Consider the following 19,438-nt stretch of genomic DNA (forward strand, 5'->3'; position numbering starts at 1 on the left):
GTCTGGAGAGACTCTGAAAACATATAGAGATTTTTTATCTACGGAGCCTCCTCACCTCACATCCTGGTGGCCAATAATTAAAGGTACCAAAAGACCTACAATGGTAGTTGTAAGATAGAAGTCGTTAAGTTCAACTGTTTTTGACTGGATTAGGTGACAGCCTCATGACTATGCCAGTCAACATTTGTGGAGGGAAATAATGATCAAATAGGTAAGCAAAACAAGTCGCAAACGCAACACGTCCCTGCCATTACAGCCGGAGGGAGTGTCGTGTCAACATCGGAAAAAGAGAAGATGGGAAAAAGAAGAAGAATGCGAAGGAGGAGAAGATCGGGCCAACGCTAGTAAAAGAGATGGAAGAAGATAGCGTTGGAGCCCGGAAGAAGAACCGAAGAGTAGGAGAGGTCAGAAGAAGACCCCCGGTCGGCGACGACGATGAACGAGAAAGCCGGGCTAATCCACTAGCAAAAGAGCGGCAAAAGAGCAGAAAATAGCAGAGGAGCCTGGCGAGAAGACCCCTGAAGTCGGAAGAAGACCCCCCGGAGCTGACTAATAAACTACTTTAAAAACATGTGTTGTGTGTTTTTTATTTACACTTTTTTCCCTCAGGTGAATGGGTAGGGGTACATCGTACCCCATACACATTCACATAGTGGGGGGTCGTAATCTGGGGTCTCTGATTCCTATAACCCCCCCCGCCCACAGACCCCGACAACCAATGGCCAGGGTTCTTGGGAAGAGGCCCTTGTCCTCATCAACATGGGGACAAGGTGCTTTGGGGTGGGGTTGGCCCATGTTGAGGGCACGCAGCCTGGTACGGCTCAGGAGGGGGGGGGGGGGGCGCTCGCTCATCCCCACCCCCTTTCCTGACCTGCCAGGCTGCATGTTCGGATAAGGGTCTGGTATGGACTTCGGGGGGACCCCCATGCCCATGCATTTTTTTTCGTCGTAGGGGTTCCCCTTTAAATCCGTACCAGGCAAACAGGGATAGCAAGGTGTCAATCTCGCCGATGGAGGCGGCGACATTGACTTCCTTTGCTAGTCCCGTCTACCTGGAGTCACGTTCAAAATGAACGGACTTTACTCCGTGTGTGGGCAAATCCATTCATTTGAAAAGTCAGGCGGACCTCCGCAAAAAGTCAGGCGGATTGTCCGGTGGAAAAGTCCAGTCATGTGTGGTCAAGTCCGCTCGTTCAGATTGTCCGCTGTACTAAGTCCGCCGGATAGTCTGATCGTGTGTACGTGCCCATTGCTGATCTTTCCTTTCTGAAAATGCTAGTTGCTTGTCATGCTGACCGTCTTGCTTCATTATTATGATTCACGGAATCAGAACAAGCAGGTGTAGAAATAGGACTTATGACATTACTCTGACCTGCATTCAATGATGCATGATACTGAAAGCATAAGTCCTGGTTCACCAGTCAAACCCATCCCTGTACCCCCTTCTACTATGGGAGCAACTCCTGATCCTCCATCCTCTTCTTACTTTGGAGGTGGGTGGATCCTGAATGGTACAGAAAGCAGTGCCACATAATGACCAGGTGCACCTCTCTGCGGCATTCCTCCTGTGAGTTCAGAGCAGAGGGTGGAGCCTTGCCACCATGAGATCCCAGGAGTGGGTTGAATTCCTCTGGGAGTCATGCAGACTGCAGACATGCTACAAGAGACGGTCAGAGACTGCAGACATAGTACAGGAGATGGTGAGAGATTGCAGACATACTACAAGAGACGGCCAGAGACTGCAGACATAGTACAGGAGATGGTGAGAGATTGCAGACATACTACAAGAGATGGTCAGAGACTGCAGACATAGTACAGGAGATGGTCAGAGACTGCAGACATAGTACAGGAGATGGTCAGAGACTGCAGACATAGTACAGGAGATGGTCAGATGCAGCCTGCCAGTGCCCGTCATATGCAGCCTGCCTTTGCCCATCATAAGCAGCCTGCCTGTGCCCATCAGATGAAGCCTGCCTGTGCCCATCAGATGCAGCCTGCCTGTGCCCGTTATATGCAGCCTGCCTGTGCCCATCAGATGCAGCCTGCCTGTAGCTGTCAGATGCAGTCTGCCTGTGTCGATCAGATGCAGCCTGCCTGTGTCTGTCATGTAGCCTGCCTGTGTCCGTCAGGCAGCCTGGCTGTGCCGTCATAAGCAGCCTGCTTGCGCCCGTTATATGCAGCCTGCCTGTGCCGGTCATGCAGCTTGCCTGTGCCGGTCATGCAGCTTGCCTGTGCCCATCAGAAGCAGCCTGCCTGTGCCTGCCATGCAGCCTGCATGTGTCCATCAGATGCAGCCTGTCTGTGCCCATCATGCAGCCTGCCAGTGTCTGTGGTTGCTGCCTCACCAGTGCCTGTCATGCCTGTCACAGGAAGCGGGACATTATATAACAGACAATTCAGTTCCATGACGCACAGAGATCGCCACTCTGTGGGAGGCAGTAGAGGAGGAGAGGAGGAGGGAGGACTGGGGCGAACCACGAATGCACCCCCGCAATGAGCGACACCAGGGGCAGTGCCCCGCACAGGCCCCATTCCATTTTTGGCTCCATTATCCGCAATATTTTCCCTTCGGCAATGTGCTGAAAACTCAGTTTTCTGCAGTTTTTTTTTCGGCAGCCAAAATTTCGGTGAATCCCTACTTAGGACCCTTGCGTTGATGTATGCAGATGAACGCAGATCAGTCAATATGATGTGAATGAGCCCTAATTCCGTTTATATGTTGACCAAACCTGACATTTCCTTTTGAAAAGTGCAGTCGCATCGCTGTCATGCTTTACACTTGATTTTAGTACTTTTTGTGTCCCTGAATGAAAAAATATATACAGACCAATTGTCTCACTTTCACTGGATACATGCTTACCCTACTCATCAGCTTAGAAAGTACTATAGCCAAAGCCAACCAGGCAACTAGCATTTTGCTTTTGACACATTTTTATTGAAGATTTTAAACATACCATGAGGCAGAGCAGTACAAAACAGTAATACAAATTCCTGGTTTCTTGTTGACAGTTGCTAAAAATTGCCCTTTCTTTAAGGTTGAAACATTTATGGATGCTCATCGTTCAGCTATGGAGGTGTCTCCTGAGTCTCAATTATCAGTTAATCAAATTTCAGTGGTTCTTAAGGGAGCCAAAATGGGAGGAAGGGAAAGATTGGCTTGATGTATATACATTCTTGTATGAAATAGTGGATAGGAAAAATTGGGGAATCCAGTGTAAAAGAATAGAAAAGGGAAACGGGTTAGAGGGTTCTAAAAAAGAATGTGGAGTTGGGTCGAGAGGGTGGGTGGGGGTTTAGGGTCAGGTTGGGTCCTTGCCACCATATTATGAAGATTATTTACTACTTTGTCAAAGAACCAACAGAACAGGCATGTACTGGCCATCGGGACTACCGGGAGTTTCCCGGTGGGCCGATGGCTCAGTGGGCCACTCTGATGTAAGGGGGCTGCTGATGGGACACTCTGATGTAAGGGGGCTGCTGATGGGACACTCTGATGTAAGGGGGCTGCTGATGGGACACTCTGATGTAAGGGGGCTGCTGATGGGACACTCTGATGTAAGGGGGCTGCTGATGGGACACTCTGATGTAAGGGGGCTGGTGATGGGACACTCTGATGTAAGGGGGCTGGTGATGGGACACTCTGATGTAAGGGGGCTGCTGATGGAACACTCTGATGTAAGGGGGCTGGTGATGGGACACTCTGATGTAAGGGGGCTGGTGATGGGACACTCTGATGTAAGGTGGTGCTGATGGGACACTCTGTTGTAAGGTGGTACTGATGGGACACTCTGATGTAAGGGGGCTGCTGATGGGACACTCTGATGTAAGGTGGGTGGTGCTTATGGGACACTCTGTTGTAAGGTGGTGCTGATGGGACACTCTGATGTAAGGGGGCTGGTAATGGGACACTCTGATGTAAGTTGGTGCTGATGGGACACTCTGATGTAAGGGGGTGCTGATGGGACACTCTGATGTAAGGGGGTGCTGATGGGACACTCAAAATGTAAGTGGGCCTGTCTGGATGAAGTCCAGGGCCAAATTTCTGTCCCAGTCCAGCCCTGCAACAGAATGTGATGATACCTTACTTCAGAAGTGTATAAACCAACCGATACCCACCAGACCAGTGTCTTTTAATGTTGGGGCATTCCCATTATATATGTAAATAGGTACTCAGGATCAGACATTCCCTAAAGCAAAGGGTCTCCAATCCAAACCTTCCAGTATAAAGACCACATCATATATTTTACTATATTCATGGGCCACAAAACAAAAATCACTTTTATAAATACCATGTGTCCAATCAGTGTTGCCCCTTAATTCAGAGTCCCCATCAGAGTCATCCCTATTTTAAGAGATCCCCATCAGAGCCACCCTTGCATCAGGATCCCTATCAGAGTCCCTCCTTACTTCAGGGCCCCCACCAGAGTCTCCCCTTACTTCAGGGTCCCCATCAGAGTCCCCCTTACATCAGGGCCCCCATCAGACTATCCTTTACATCAGAAATACCTTACACATCAGGACCCCCCATCAGAGTCTTCTCTTAATTTAGGGTCCCTACTAGAATCCCTCTTACATCAGGCTTTCTAGCAGAGTCCTCCTTACATCAAAGTCACCATCAGAAACTCCCCTTACTTCAGGGTCCCCATAAAAGTTCCCCCTACATTAGGTTCTCCACCAGAATCCCTCTTATATCAGCATCCCCATCAGAGTCCCTCTTATTTTCAGGGTCTCCATCTGGAGCCCCCTTACATAAGGATCCCTATCAGAGTCCCCCTTAACTTCAAGGACCCCATTAGATCCCTATAAGAGTCCCTTCTTACTTCAATGCCCCATCAGAGCCCAACTTTACATCAGGGTCCCTGTCAAAGTCCCCCTTACATCAGAGTCCCAACCGGAATCTCCTCTTACTTCAGGGCCCCCATCAGAGTCCCCCTTACCTCAGGGTCACCATCAGACTTTACTTCGGAACTCCCTTACATCGGGTCCCCATCAGAGTCCCCCTTACATTAGGCTCTCTAGCAGAGTCCTCCTTACAACAACGTCCCCATCAGAGTCTCCCCTTACTTCGGAGTCCCCATCAGACTCCCCTTTACATCGGAACCCCCTTACGTCAGAGTCCCCATCAGTCACCCCTTACTTCAGGGTGCCCATCAGAGTTCCCCTTACATTAGGATCCCCACAAGAATCCCTCTTACATCAGCGTCCCCATCAGAATCCCCCTTATTTTCAGGGTCTCCATCTGGAGCCCCCTTAAATCAGGATCCCTATCAGAGTCCCCCTTACATTAGGATCTCTAGCAGTGTCCTCCTTACAGCAAGGTCCCAATCAGAGTCTCCTCTTACTTCAGAGTCACCATCAGAGTCCCCTTTACATCTGAACCACCTTACATCAGGGTCCCTATCAGAGTCCCCCTTACATTAGGATCTCTAGCAGAGCCCCCTTACAACAAGGTCCCCATCAGAGTCTCCCCTTACTTCAGAGTCCTGAGCAGTGTTCCCCTTACAGTGGGATCCCCAGCAGAAGGTCCTCTTTCATCAGTGTCTCCATCAGAGCTCTCCCTATTTTCAGGGTCCATATCAGAGGCCCCCTTACATCAACGACCCCTTACATCAGGATACCTATCAGAGCCCCCCTTACATCAGGGTCCCCATCAGATTCTCCTCTTATTTCAGGGCCCCCATCAGAGTCCCCCTTACATCAGGGCCCCCATCAGGCTCCCTTTTACATCGGAAGCCCCTTATATCAGGTTCCCCATCAGAGTCTCCCCTTAATTCAGGGTCCCTATTAGAGTCCCTCTTACATCTGGCTTTCTAGCAGAGTCCTCCTTACATCAAGGTCCCCATCAGAAACTCCCCTTACTTCAGGGTCCCCATCAAAGTTCCCCCTACATTAGGATCTCCACCAGAATCCCTCTTATATCAGCATCCCCATCAGAGTCCCCCTTATTTTCAGGGTCTCTATCTGGAGCCCCCTTACATCAGGATCCCTATCAGAGTCCCCCTTAACTTCAAGGACCCCATTAGAGCCCCCCTTACATCAGGGTCCCTATAAGAGTCCCTTCTTACTTCAAGGCCCCATCAGAGCCCAACTTTACATCAGGGTCCCTATCAGAGTCCCCCTTACATTAGAGTCCCAACCGGAGTCTCCTCTTACTAGAAAATAGAGAGCTCTCCCTATTTTCAGGGTCCATATCAGAGGCCCTCTTACATCAACGACCCCTTACATCAGGATCCCCATCAGAGTCCCTCTTACATTAGGGTCCCCATCAGACTCCCCATTACATCGGAACTCCCTTACATCAGGGTCCCCATCAGGGACTCACCTTACTTTAGGGTCCCCATCAGTTTCCCTTACATTAGGATCCCCACCAGAATCCCTCTTAAATCAGCACCCCCATCAGAGTCCCCTTTACATCTGAACCACCTTACATCAGGGTCCCTATCAGAGTCCCCCTTACATTAGGATCTCTAGCAGAGCCCCCTTACAACAAGGTCCCCATCAGAGTCTCCCCTTACTTCAGAGTCCTGAGCAGTGTTCCCCTTACAGTGGGATCCCCAGCAGAAGGTCCTCTTTCATCAGTGTCTCCATCAGAGCTCTCCCTATTTTCAGGGTCCATATCAGAGGCCCCCTTACATCAACGACCCCTTACATCAGGATACCTATCAGAGCCCCCCTTACATCAGGGTCCCCATCAGATTCTCCTCTTATTTCAGGGCCCCCATCAGAGTCCCCCTTACATCAGGGCCCCCATCAGGCTCCCTTTTACATCGGAAGCCCCTTATATCAGGTTCCCCATCAGAGTCTCCCCTTAATTCAGGGTCCCTATTAGAGTCCCTCTTACATCTGGCTTTCTAGCAGAGTCCTCCTTACATCAAGGTCCCCATCAGAAACTCCCCTTACTTCAGGGTCCCCATCAAAGTTCTCCCTACATTAGGATCTCCACCAGAATCCCTCTTATATCAGCATCCCCATCAGAGTCCCCCTTATTTTCAGGGTCTCTATCTGGAGCCCCCTTACATCAGGATCCCTATCAGAGTCCCCCTTAACTTCAAGGACCCCATTAGAGCCCCCCTTACATCAGGGTCCCTATAAGAGTCCCTTCTTACTTCAAGGCCCCATCAGAGCCCAACTTTACATCAGGGTCCCTATCAGAGTCCCCCTTACATTAGAGTCCCAACCGGAGTCTCCTCTTACTAGAAAATAGAGAGCTCTCCCTATTTTCAGGGTCCATATCAGAGGCCCCCTTACATCAACGACCCCTTACATCAGGATCCCCATCAGAGTCCCTCTTACATTAGGGTCCCCATCAGACTCCCCATTACATCGGAACTCCCTTACATCAGGGTCCCCATCAGGGACTCACCTTACTTTAGGGTCCCCATCAGTTTCCCTTACATTAGGATCCCCACCAGAATCCCTCTTAAATCAGCACCCCCATCAGAGTCCCCCTTTACATAAGGAATCCATCAGAGTTCCTCTTACATCAGGGTTCCCATCAGAGTTCCCCCTACATTATGGTTTCCATTAGAGTTTCCCTTACTTCAGGGCTCTCATGAGAGTCTACCTTATCTCAGAGTCCCCATAAGAATGCCTCCTACTTCTGGGTCCCATCAGTGAGAAATTCTGACAAGTAGTAATGTCACAAGGAGCCTCCAGTGAGAAGACTATAGTAGAGATGTATTTTGCAATGCCATGAAGTTCTGTGTAGGGTCGCCCGCCCCTGAGCCGTGGCTGGTCGCCCATCAATATATACCCATTGGGCTGGCAGTAGAGAGGAGTCAGCGTGGGCAGTTGGCACTAGCTTCTCACAGTGAATATTGGAAGTAGGAGGCATCTCTCTTGGCATGGCACAACGCTTGATGGTTGCACCAGTGCGGTCTCTGGGGGATCGGGCATGACGGAGTGAAATGCTGAGAGGAGCTGTATGTCAGAGACAAGTAGAGGAAGGAAGAAGTGGGTGGAGGTGATGAGAGGAGGATAGTAAAGTGACAGAGGGCGGCACGTGGCACACAACAGATTGGGCAGGCTGGCACTGGATCGGTGAGGATCTCTCCGGGATCAGAGAAGGGGGGTGGTCTCTAGAATAAGGAGGGGATCTAATAGGAGAGAACACTGCTAGTCCGGGCACTGACTGTCTGCCAGGCGGCGGCTGACTGCTCCGCTCTCCGCAAACTTTTCACTGCAATGGCAGCCAAACTTTCCCCGCACCGCTCCATCCGATGACTGAGAGTCCACCTACCTCCTACAGGGACCATGGCAGTGGGGGCACAGCCCCAGACAGACAATGGCCGGGTGCCATCCTTGTCCCTGGCACCCGTCTCCGGCCAGGACAGCGGCACGGAGTTCGTGGCACTGACAGCCGTACAGACTGACAGCGGCAGCCCCCGGCGCCTGGGGCTCCTCGGCACCCCTCTACCGGGGCCCCCGCGGAGCTCCGCATCCCACAAAAAGTACCGCCGGCTGCAGAACTATCTCTACAACGTGCTGGAGAGACCCCGGGGATGGGCCTTCATTTACCATGTCTTCATGTAAGTACCCATGCCATAGGTTAGGCTCACCACACACTATACGATCTCATTGTACAATCTGATCACCACACACTATACAATCGCATTCTGCAATTTGCTGCAGGCTCACCAGACACCATACAGTCCCGTTGTACAATTTGCTGCAGGCCCACCAGAAACTATACAATCACACTGTACAGAATGCAATAAGTTCTCCAGACACCAGAAAGTCTCATTGTTCAATCTGCTTTATGCTACCAAGACACTATACAATCTCATTGCACAATTTGCTTTAGGCTCACCGGACACTATACAATCTCATTGTACAACCATCTTTAGGCACACCAGACTCTATACAAGCTCATTGTACAATCTACTCCCCAGACACTTTACAGTCTCCTTATACAATCTGCTTTAAGCTCACCAGACACTATATAATCACACTGTACAATATACTTTAAGTTCATCAGACATCATACAGTCTCATTGTACAATCGGTTTTAGCCTCACAGACACTATACAATCTCATTATACAATCTGCTTTAAGCTCACCAGTCAGTACAAAATCTCTGTGCAATCTTGCTTTAGGCTCCCCAGACTCTATACAATATCATTGTGCAGTCTGCTTTACGCTTACCAGACATCATACAATCTCATAGTACAATCTGCTTTAAGACTCATCAGACCGTAACCAATCTCTTTTTACAATCCTGCTTTAGGCTCACCAAATTCTATACAGTATCACCGTACAATCTTCTTTAGGCTTACCAGACTCTATACAGTATCATCATACAATCTACTTTAGGCTCACCAGACTCTATACAGTATCATTGTACGATTGGCTTAGGCTCACCAGACTCTATACAGTATCATTGTACAATCTTCTTTAGGCTCACTAGACTCTATACAGTATCATCATACAATCTGTTTTACGCTCACTAGACTCTATACAGTATCATCATACAATCTGCTTTAGGCTCACCAGACTCTATACAGTATCATTGTACAATCTTCTTTAGGCTCACTAGACTCTATACAGTATCATCATACAATCTGTTTTACGCTCACTAGACACTATACAGTATCATCATACAATCTGCTTCAGGCTCACCAGACACTATAAAGTATCAACGTAAAATCTGCTTTAGGCTCACCAGACACTATACAATTTCATTGGATGCAAATTAAATGTATTGTTTAGGTCCATCCTCACATTGTATCCTTTTGGGAGACTGTACAAAGATTGTACAATCTGATTATATAGTGCATGGCCAGCTTTATATCTATCACCAACTACATTGTGCAAGGACCTGCCTGATTTAAACTGAATAGGTTTTTTGTATGGAGATTGCATAATGCATGGGCAGCTTTGAGGTGACCATACATTGTCCGTTCTGATTGTACAATCTCCTTTTGATCTACCAACAACTATGTAGTATAAGGAAATTCTGATTGGCTACACATTAAAAGTATTGTTTAGGTTCATCTTCATATAGTTTGGGTAAATATAAAAGAGATTGTACATATATTATAGAATCAAATTGCATATTATATGATGTCAGAGTGGTGACTTAGGTAGCAATCCTACCTCTTGTGATCTTGTCGAATTTGCTAGCGGCAGGATTACTGAAAGGCTGTCCATTTGCCCCTATGGAATCACTCCCTCTATAGCTGATGTTGCTCCATGAGTACTTTTTTTTACTATTATTTGTTGTTATTATTATTAGTGTTTGTTATTGTTATTGTTATTATTATTATTATTATTACTATATATTTTATATAGTGCCAACAGTTTGCACAGCACTTTACAAACTAAAGGGAGAAGACACAGTTACAACAATACAATAGGGTAAGGAGGGCCCTGCTCCTAAGAGCTTACAATCTAAATGGAGAGGCAACTAAGGTAATGGAGATACAGCAGCATTCAGGCCAGCGACAGAGCGACATCTGGTTGTGTCTGGCTGCAGAGGGAGTGATTCCATAGGGACAGACAGGCAGCCTCCTTAGCAATCCTGCTGCTGGTAATTTGTCTCTAATGACAGAATCATCCACCTGACATCAGCCTAAGGCTGGATTCACACCTATGCAGTTTTAGTGCTTTTTGCATTTGGCAGATTAGCACTACAGTCCATTTACCATGGTTTCCTATAGAACACGTTCTGTAGTGCAAATCTGCCAAATGCAAAAAGCACTAAAAATGCATAGGTGTCAATCCAGCCTTAGAGCAGCAGCTTACATGGCGTGTGCTGGTAACTCCTATACGCTCCAATCTATAACGCAGAGCCCCCTATCTATCACTGCATAAGTAGGTACACAACTATTTCTAGATGTCCCTTCCTTATTTTATACAGCACAATTATCCTCATGTTTCAGGAGAAGGGAAAAGAGTTTGTAAAAAAAAGAATGCTGTTCCCTTAAGAACCACAGATGCTCTGCAAGTAAAGGGGTCAATGTAAATGTGATTATTGTACTATTTCTGCCGTGCAGAATCTACCGATGGGTTTCTGAAAATCTGTCTGCCTGGGTCTCTGGGATCTGTAATGTTGCCAGTGTTGCCATGGCACTTACTAGTGCAGTCAGTGTTTAGATTTTTTTTTTCATGATATATGCTATTTATTATTCAGACAAAGGATAAAGGAAGTCATTAATATTAATGCCCTAGTTTGAATTCTTTCAGATATGACATTTGTAAAAGTCAGATGTTTAGCTTGAGGATCTATATTAATACCTTAGTAAAGCTTGTTTTGGGATTTGTGATCTTTTGGACACTTATGATGGAGTGTTCCTTCCTTGCTGCCTGAAAGTGAACAATACTGCTCTAAAGCAGCCATTCCCAGCCAGTGTTCTGCGTAACCCTAAGTTGCTCCAGAGGTTGATAGAGGTTCCTAGCGCTGTGCCTTATTGACTTCCCATCTGATGGTGCCTTAATAGATCCAGATCCATCATCACTGCAGAGCTAGTATATATATATATATAAAACTGATGATCTTTGAATCTGTCTGTAATGGTGGCTTTCTAACCATCACACTAGTGGGGGCATTCTTCCCGATGGCCACCAATGTAAAAGGCATTTTCCTAATGACCCCCATTGGACCAATCTTTGCAGATGTTCCTTGAGACTTGAAAATTATTTCAAGAGTTTCCCTGGGGTAAAAAAAAAACAGTAAAAAGGTTGAGAAAGACTCCCTCAATGTAATCTGTGCAAAGGTATGCGGTGATCCTCAGAAACAATAATAAGTCATCACAACTATCAACACCAGCTCTTCTCAACCAGGGTTTTGTGAAAGCCTAGGGTTTCTCCAGAGGTTGCTGGGAGTTCCTTGATCAATGGGTAACTTCTGCATCTCAGATAAGTTCCCACTAACGTAAATGATCGTTTTGGTTTACAGTATGAGGGGGAGATTCTTTTCACTGACCACAAATGTAAAGAGAATTCCACCCACTCACCATCATGGTAATTTATCATGAGCTGTAGATATAATCATTATTAACAGGGGCTCCCTAAGAAAATAATGTTATTTTAAGGGTTCCTCTATGTAAAAAAGGTTGAAAAAGTCTTTGTTAATATATTCTGTGCAAAGGTATGCGGTGACTGACAGAAACAACTTCTTTAACTGTCTACACCAGCCTTTCTCAGTCAGAGTTCTGTGGAAGCCTAGGGTTCCTCCAGATGTTGCTGGGGGTACCTTGATCAATGAGAAACTTCTGCCTCTCAGATAAGGTCCCACTGACAAAAGTTATTGTTTTTGCTATCTGTATGAGGAAGATTCTTCCTACTGACCACAAATGTAAGGAGCATTCTTCCCACTGAAGATTCGTGGTCATATTCCATGAGCTGTAGATATAGAATGGGTTGCGTGACACCAGAACAGTATTGCAAGGGTCCCTCTCTGTTAAAAGGGTTGAGAAAGGCTGCTCTAAGCTTAGCAAATGGAAAGTGATTGCTCATTGGTTGCTGTAGTTTATAATCAATCATTTCCATTTCCATTTTTTAAACAAACCATTTTGAATATTATATACCTACCTTAGTAGTACTTTCTTTGTACCACACTATGAAAATAGGATGATTAAATTTAATTGCCATAGAAAGCAAAGGAAAAAAAAGTTCATATATTAGTAAATATATCCTGTTTGCATTTTTTTTTTTTGTAGCTGAACTGCTAACCATCCACCAGAATTATTTTGCGTCTATAGATGTCCTGATGTGAAATTACTGGGAGCGGGTGGAATGAAGTGTCTGGTCTCCTCCGACACACAACTCCTAATATTTGAATTATGCCACATGTATGACTGTTAGAGGCATGGGAAATCCATAATTTTATTAAACTAATGCATTAATAAATTAAATTACATTCAATTATGTGGAGTTTTTCTAAATCTGCTTTGGGTTTGTTGTGTTTTGGGTCAAACTGCAAATAGAGCTTAGCAGAACATTGTACAATGAAATTAAACACAGGTAGTTGAAAAAATGAAATAAATAAAAATTATATATATATATATATATATATATATATATATATATATATATATATATATATATATATATATATATATACACAGGATATACTGTATATATACATATACTGTATGTATATGTAAATATATATATATATATGTATATATATATATATATATATATATATATATATATATATATATATATATGTATATCTATCTATCTATCTATCTATCTATCTATATATAAAACTATTATTTTTATTTGTTAAATTTTTTCAACTACCTGTGTTTACTTTCACTGTACAACATTGTTACAATACTATTACATTGTGATTCATTTAATGACTGGTTATTTTGTCATGCTTGAATATTGTAACACTTTGACTTTCTGCTTTAAGGACCCAGTTTAACCCTACAGTTGAGATATGTGTCAGAGTGGAACATATCAGCTCTGCCCCCACCTCCACCAGTAACAAGACCTTTATTTGCAAGATTATAGCATTGTGGTTCCCTGGTTTAGAGTCATGCTCTCTTGTGACATACATAAATAGACTGTGCTTGGTCAAACTAGCCAGCGATCCCATCATAAATAATGACAGGAATGTTTTGGAATGTCCCAAAGGCTGTAGCCAGGGATGCTGAAATCAGCAACCCTTCTCATTATTTTGGTGCTGATTTAGGAAACCTGGGGCAAGAAGAGTGGGGTTGATGACCGCAACTACCAGTCAGATTTTGGCTGTCATTTTGTTAGTGCAGAAATGACTGTGATGGGCAAAAAATCTACCTCTTAGGTCTTGTACACATGATTGGATTTTCCGCAGACAAAACCTCAGAATTTGTCCGAAGGCATGTGCCTGGATTTTGTCTTGCATGCAAACAGCAAGGAATTGTCGGCCAACATACACGAACGTAGTGACGTACTACGTGGTTTTTCAGCTCTTTAGCGCCACCCTTTGGGCTCTTTCTACTAATTTCATGTTAATAGAAGTTCGGTGAATGTTGATTTGCACTTTTCATTTAGTCCTTTTCATTTCGTGCTTTTCAGTTAGTTTCTGAATGGCCGTTCCTCAAACAGACATGTTGCGGAATCAGAGGAGATAACATGTTATTTATTATTGGCCTTGAAGTCATTGCTTTGACCCAAGTCCAGTCCAGGAACAGGATGAGGAGGATTTCTTGGGCCAAAAATTGGTTGCTTTATTATTCGTGACCACTTATGTCATATGCCTTTGCTGTGGGAGCTCCAGGAGAATAATCCAGATGTTTTTTGGAATTCCAGATGATGGACCCCTACTTTTACCAACTCTTGGCATTGTTGACCCCTATATTAAGAAGCAGGACACATGCATGAGGCTTTTATTTTATTTTTTGGTTGAATAATAATGATTTAATTGTTTATATTTTTGGATACATAGAATGCACTTTTTGGTTACGTTCTATTGGCAGAAAGTATGTCTAATTTTATTTGTTTTCTTTTTTTTAATGCACAATAAAAAAATTGTGGAGAATAATACTTGGCTATGTGTTTTACTTCAAATGACAGTTTGGGAGTAGGCAGTTACATTTAAAAATGCAGGCGCACTGAGCATGCCGCTGCTAACAGCGATATGCCGCTAGTCACGGCTCCCCTGCGCATGCGCGGGAGTGACGTCATCGCTGCTCCACTGCTGTGAGTGGCCAGAGCAGCGATACCCAGAGGAAGATGGACGCGCTGTGCTACCGAGGACAGCGGTGACATCATTGGCTCCTGTGTCAGGTATGTGACACATAATGGGCTACTATGCGATGCTTTATCTTTGCAGTGAGACAAAGAGGAAGTAAACCCATCAGAGTTTACTTCCTCTTTAATATAGATGTGAAGGGCTACACATGGCTTGACAAAAAATGCTGTGCATATTTGATGGGTTCATTCAGCATACACATCCCAAAATACAGCATAAGGATTGCATACTGTTCTGTCATATACCTTTATTATTATACTTTATCAAATCAACTTAAAATATCCATAAAATATATTATTGAGGCAACCACAGTCTAAATTCTTGCTTTTTGCTAAATCTCAGTAGGACTACTATCATTCTTTTAACCACTTGCTTACTGGGCACTTAAACCCCCCTCAGTCCCAGACCAATTTTCAGCTTTCAGCGCTGATGCACTTTGAATGACAATTGCGCGGGCATACAACACTGTACCCAAATGAAATTTTTATCATTTTTTTCCCACAAATAGAGCTTTCTTTTGGTGGTATTTAGTTACAGCTCGGAGTTTTATTTTTTGCTAAACAAACAAAAAAAGATGCAAAAAAAAAAAAAAAAAAAAATCAGGTTTTAATAGTTTGTTATAAAATTTTGCAAACGGGTCATTTTTCTCCTTCATTGAAGTGCACTGATTAGGCGGCACTGATGGCTGCATTGGTGGGCACTGATGGGCTGCATTGGTGGGCACTGATAGGCTGCACTGGTGGGCACTGATAGGCTGCACTGGTGGGCACTGATAGGCATAGTTAAGGCGGCACTAATAGGCACAGATAAGGCGGCACCGATGGGCACAGATAAGGCGGCACTGATGGGCAAAGATGGGCACAGATAAGATGGCATGGATGGGTGGCACGGATAAGTGGCACGGATGGGTGGCACGGATGGGCACTGATAGGTACCACTGATAGATGGGACTGATGGGCACTGATAGGTGGCACTGATAGGTGGCTCTGATAGGTGGCACTGCTGGGCACTGATGGGCGGCACTGCTGGGCACTGATGGGCGGCACTGCTGGGCACTGATGGGCGGCACTGGGGTGCAGCACCTTTGAGGCACATTGTGGGCACTGTGGGTGGCACTGTTGGTGGCACTGCTGGATGGCACTGTGGGTGGCACTGTGGGCACTATGGGCACTGCTGGGTGGCACTGATGGGGGGCACTTACTTTTATTCAGGATGGCACTGTGGTGGGCAGGTGGGCACTGGCAGGGGGCAGGTGGTCAGCTGTATTGCTGGCCGTGATCGGGACTGATGTCCCGATCACGGCCGCCGGTGATCGGCTTTTTTTTTCTCTCCTCGCGCTGTCAGCGCGAGGAGGAATAATAGCCGATTACCGGCTCCGTTCTATCACATGATCAGCTGTCATTGGCTGACAGCTGATCACGTGATAAGGGGTCGGGATCGACCCCTTACACGGATCGGTGATCAGGCGAGTCTCACGGACTCGCCGATCACAGAGCGCGCCGCGCGCGCCCCACAGGGCGCGCGCAGGCCGCTCGTACCCGGGACGACGTCAATAGACGTAGTCCCGGAAAAGTAGATCCGCGCTAATGCCGTCATTTGGCAATAGCGCGGATCCCAAGTGGTTAACTAGCTTTCCTTTTTGCTACTCTTTTTGTACCCAGTTGCCAAGTGCCTTGCAATCAGTGGGACAGTCCCCTCATTTTACTAATTCTCCTGTTACCCCATGTCCTACAGAATGCCCCACAAGGCAAGGAGCAGCACTGCACTGCTTTTTTGTGTGCATGCGTGTTTGTACTTCGTACAAAAGTCCTATGGTTTTCTGTACAAACGATCGGACTTTGCTCCATCGGACTTTTGTAGCCAGAAAGTTTGTCTGTTCACACAGCCAACAAAAGTCAGATGAAAACCGAAAAAGTTTGTCTGATGGAGCGTACACACAGTTGGATGTTGCCTTAAAACAGCTAATTTGCATGTTTATTGTCAAAAAGTCTGATCGTGTGTACGGGCCTTAAAGAGGGATTCCACCAAAAAAAAAAAAATATTAAAAGCCAGCAGCTATAAATACTACAGCTGCTGACTTTTAATAAATGGACACTCACCTGTCCCGGGGTCCAGCGATGCCGGCAGCCGAGGTCGATCGATCGCTCGGCTCTCGGCTGCTGCCGCCACCATTCTAGGTGAGGGAATCAGGAAGTGAAGCGAATCGGCTTCACTTCCCGGTTCCCTACTGCGCATGCGCGAGCCGCGCCGCGCAATAGGAAATCTCAGCGCTGTCACTGGGACCCGTGTGTGTCCAAGCAGACAGCGCGGCAGGGCAGGAAATGGCGTAGACTCCCACGGGAGTCTATGCCCGGAAGTGGGTGAAAATACCTGTCTTTGACAGGTATCTCCACCCCCCTCCCCCCTGAAAGGTGTCAATTGTGACACCGGAGGGGGGGAGGGATCCGATCAGCGGAGGTTCCACTTTAGGGAGGAATCCCGCTTTAAGACAAATTTTGTCTCAACTTCATGCTAACTGGAGCACAGCCAGTCAGCTGTGGAAAAATGAAAGATAGATGCTGATTGGTTGCTATGGGCATTGTCACCAGTTGAACTTGTCTTAAGGCCCGTACACATGATCGGACAAACATGCAAATTAGCTGTTTTGGAGCAGCATTCGACCGTGTGTACGCTCCATCGGACAAACTTTTTCGTTTTCATCAAACTTTTGCTGGCTGTGCGAACAGACAAACTTTTTGACAACATAAGTCCGATGGAGCAAAGTCCGATCGTGTGTACACAAAACCATCGGACTTTTGTACAAAGTACAAACACGCATGCTCAGAAGCAATGCAAAAGATCAGACAACAATACAGAAGTTGACCAAAGGTGACACTGGAGTGTCTTTTGAAGTGTCGTAAGTTTGTTGAAACGTCACTACGTTCGTGTTTGTTGCCTAAAAAGTCAGATCATGTGTATGCAATACAAACTTACGGCCAACGCCCTTTGTACAAAAGTCCACGGGAACGTTTGTACAAAGTCCGATCGTGTGTATGAGGCTTTATGCTGTGTACACACGATCGGAATTTCCGTCCGGAAATGTTCAATGTGAGCTTGTCATTGGAAAGTCGGACTGTGTGTATGCTCAATCGAACATTTACTGTCAGAATTTCCGCACACAAATGTTTGAGTCAGGTTCTCAAATTATCCAACAACAAAACTTGTTGTTGGAAAGTCTGATCGTGTGTACACAAGTCCGTCGCACAAAATGTCACGCATGCTCGGAATAATGCAGAAGGCTATTGTACTGGCTATTGAACTTCCCTTTTCTAGGCTCATCGTACGTGTTGTACGTCACCGTGTTCTTGACGTTCGGAATTTCGGACATTTGTGTGACCGTGTGTATGCAAGACAAGTTTGAGCCAACATCCTTCGGAAAAAATCCACGGTTTTGTTGTTGGAAAATCCAATCGTGTGTACAGGGCATATGACACTTTTTATTAATGTCCCCCAGTTTCTCAGCCTGGCTGCTTGTAGTCTACAACAAGGATGCATATGACAGGGTGACAATGCAGAAGCACTATTGAGAGACAGTTGTCACCCCATAACAGCAAGTACCTTAACAATACCATCATAGCAGGATCACCAGATATTATTTTAATAAAAGCTGCAGATTTAACACTTTTGTATAGCATGGTATATACAATTTTAGTAATTGAGTATGCACAGTATATATATATATATATATATATATATATATATTGTGGCAGAGCGAGTCTCTGTCCCTATGAAAAAAGTGGACACAGAGTCTGCATATCAGCTGAGTGTAGAGCTACAGAGCGAATATTTGAAACAGAGAAAACTGCTCTGGCAGTTTTCTGCAGGTTTTGCTAGTTCCCTATGGGGCTCTGTAGTTTGGAGATCCTTCAGAGTCTTGGGTGGGACCGGAACGGGATCTCCAACCCTGTGTCCGGGTCTTTTGGATAGCCAGCAGGTTGTGTGCCCAGCTGCACACAGTCCATATAAAGAGGGGCTGGTGAGAGCAGAGGATGGAGGAAGGTGGAGTGTGACCAGCTTGCTGTGGCTGTGTGAAGACAGACCTGTGTCTGGAATGTGATCTGCCCTGTGGGAGACTGTAGCCCGTGTAAGGGGGTTTTTTTGCCCAGGGACTGGGAAAGGTTGGCCAGCCTTGAGAGTTCGGGAAGACTTAGGCTGCGTACACACGGGCGGATTGTCTGGCCAACTAAGTTCGTCAGACAATCCGACAGACAGTCCGTCCAAACTTTTGAATGAACGGACTTGCCCACACACGGCACTTTTTGAGCGGACTAATACAGCGGACTAAGTCCGCCATACAATCTGCTCAACTTTTGAAATGAACGGACTCGCCCACACACGCGGAGGAAAGTCCGCTCATTTCGAGCGCGTCTCCAGGTAGACGGGGCCCGCGAAGGAGACGTCGCTGGCCCCGCCGCCTGGAATGGACTTAAAGGGGAACCCCAACGCCGAAAAAAATCGGCATGGGGGTGCCCCCCAAGTCCACAACAGACCCTTGTCCGAGCACGCTACCCGGCCGGCCAGGAAAGGGGGCCCCCGGATACCGGCCCCCCACCCTATGTGAATGAGTATGGGGTACAATGTACCCCTACCCATTCACCTGTGAAAAAAAGTACAAAAAAAAACACAACACAGGGTTAAAATATTTTATTGCACAGCTCCGGGGGTCTTCCGTCTTCGGGGGTCTTCTCGCCGGACTCCTCCGCTATCTTCTTG

The 19,438-nt window shown here is 46.1% G+C and overlaps 1 protein-coding gene across 3 annotated transcripts in view; it reads left to right on the forward strand.

Annotated features, from left to right (window-relative positions):
- Nucleotides 1-7,792: 7,792 nt before the first annotated feature.
- The window catches only part of KCNQ4 (potassium voltage-gated channel subfamily Q member 4), a 288,300-nt gene continuing 276,654 nt past the window's right edge, over nt 7,793-19,438 (forward strand). Inside the window, exon 1 of one of the 3 annotated variants that reach the window (XM_077481942.1) lies at nt 7,793-8,528. In XM_077481942.1, the coding sequence (XP_077338068.1) occupies nt 8,254-8,528 (275 nt within the window). In that variant the 5' untranslated portion in view covers nt 7,793-8,253. The remainder of the gene's footprint in view (nt 8,529-19,438) is intronic. The other 2 variants (XM_077481941.1, XM_077481943.1) reach the window with 2 other exon arrangements.

Source organism: Lithobates pipiens, unplaced genomic scaffold (genome assembly GCF_037356315.1).
Source record: "Lithobates pipiens isolate NorthernLeopardFrog02 unplaced genomic scaffold, aLitPip1_a1.2 Scaffold_16, whole genome shotgun sequence".
NCBI lineage: Eukaryota > Metazoa > Chordata > Amphibia > Anura > Ranidae > Lithobates > Lithobates pipiens.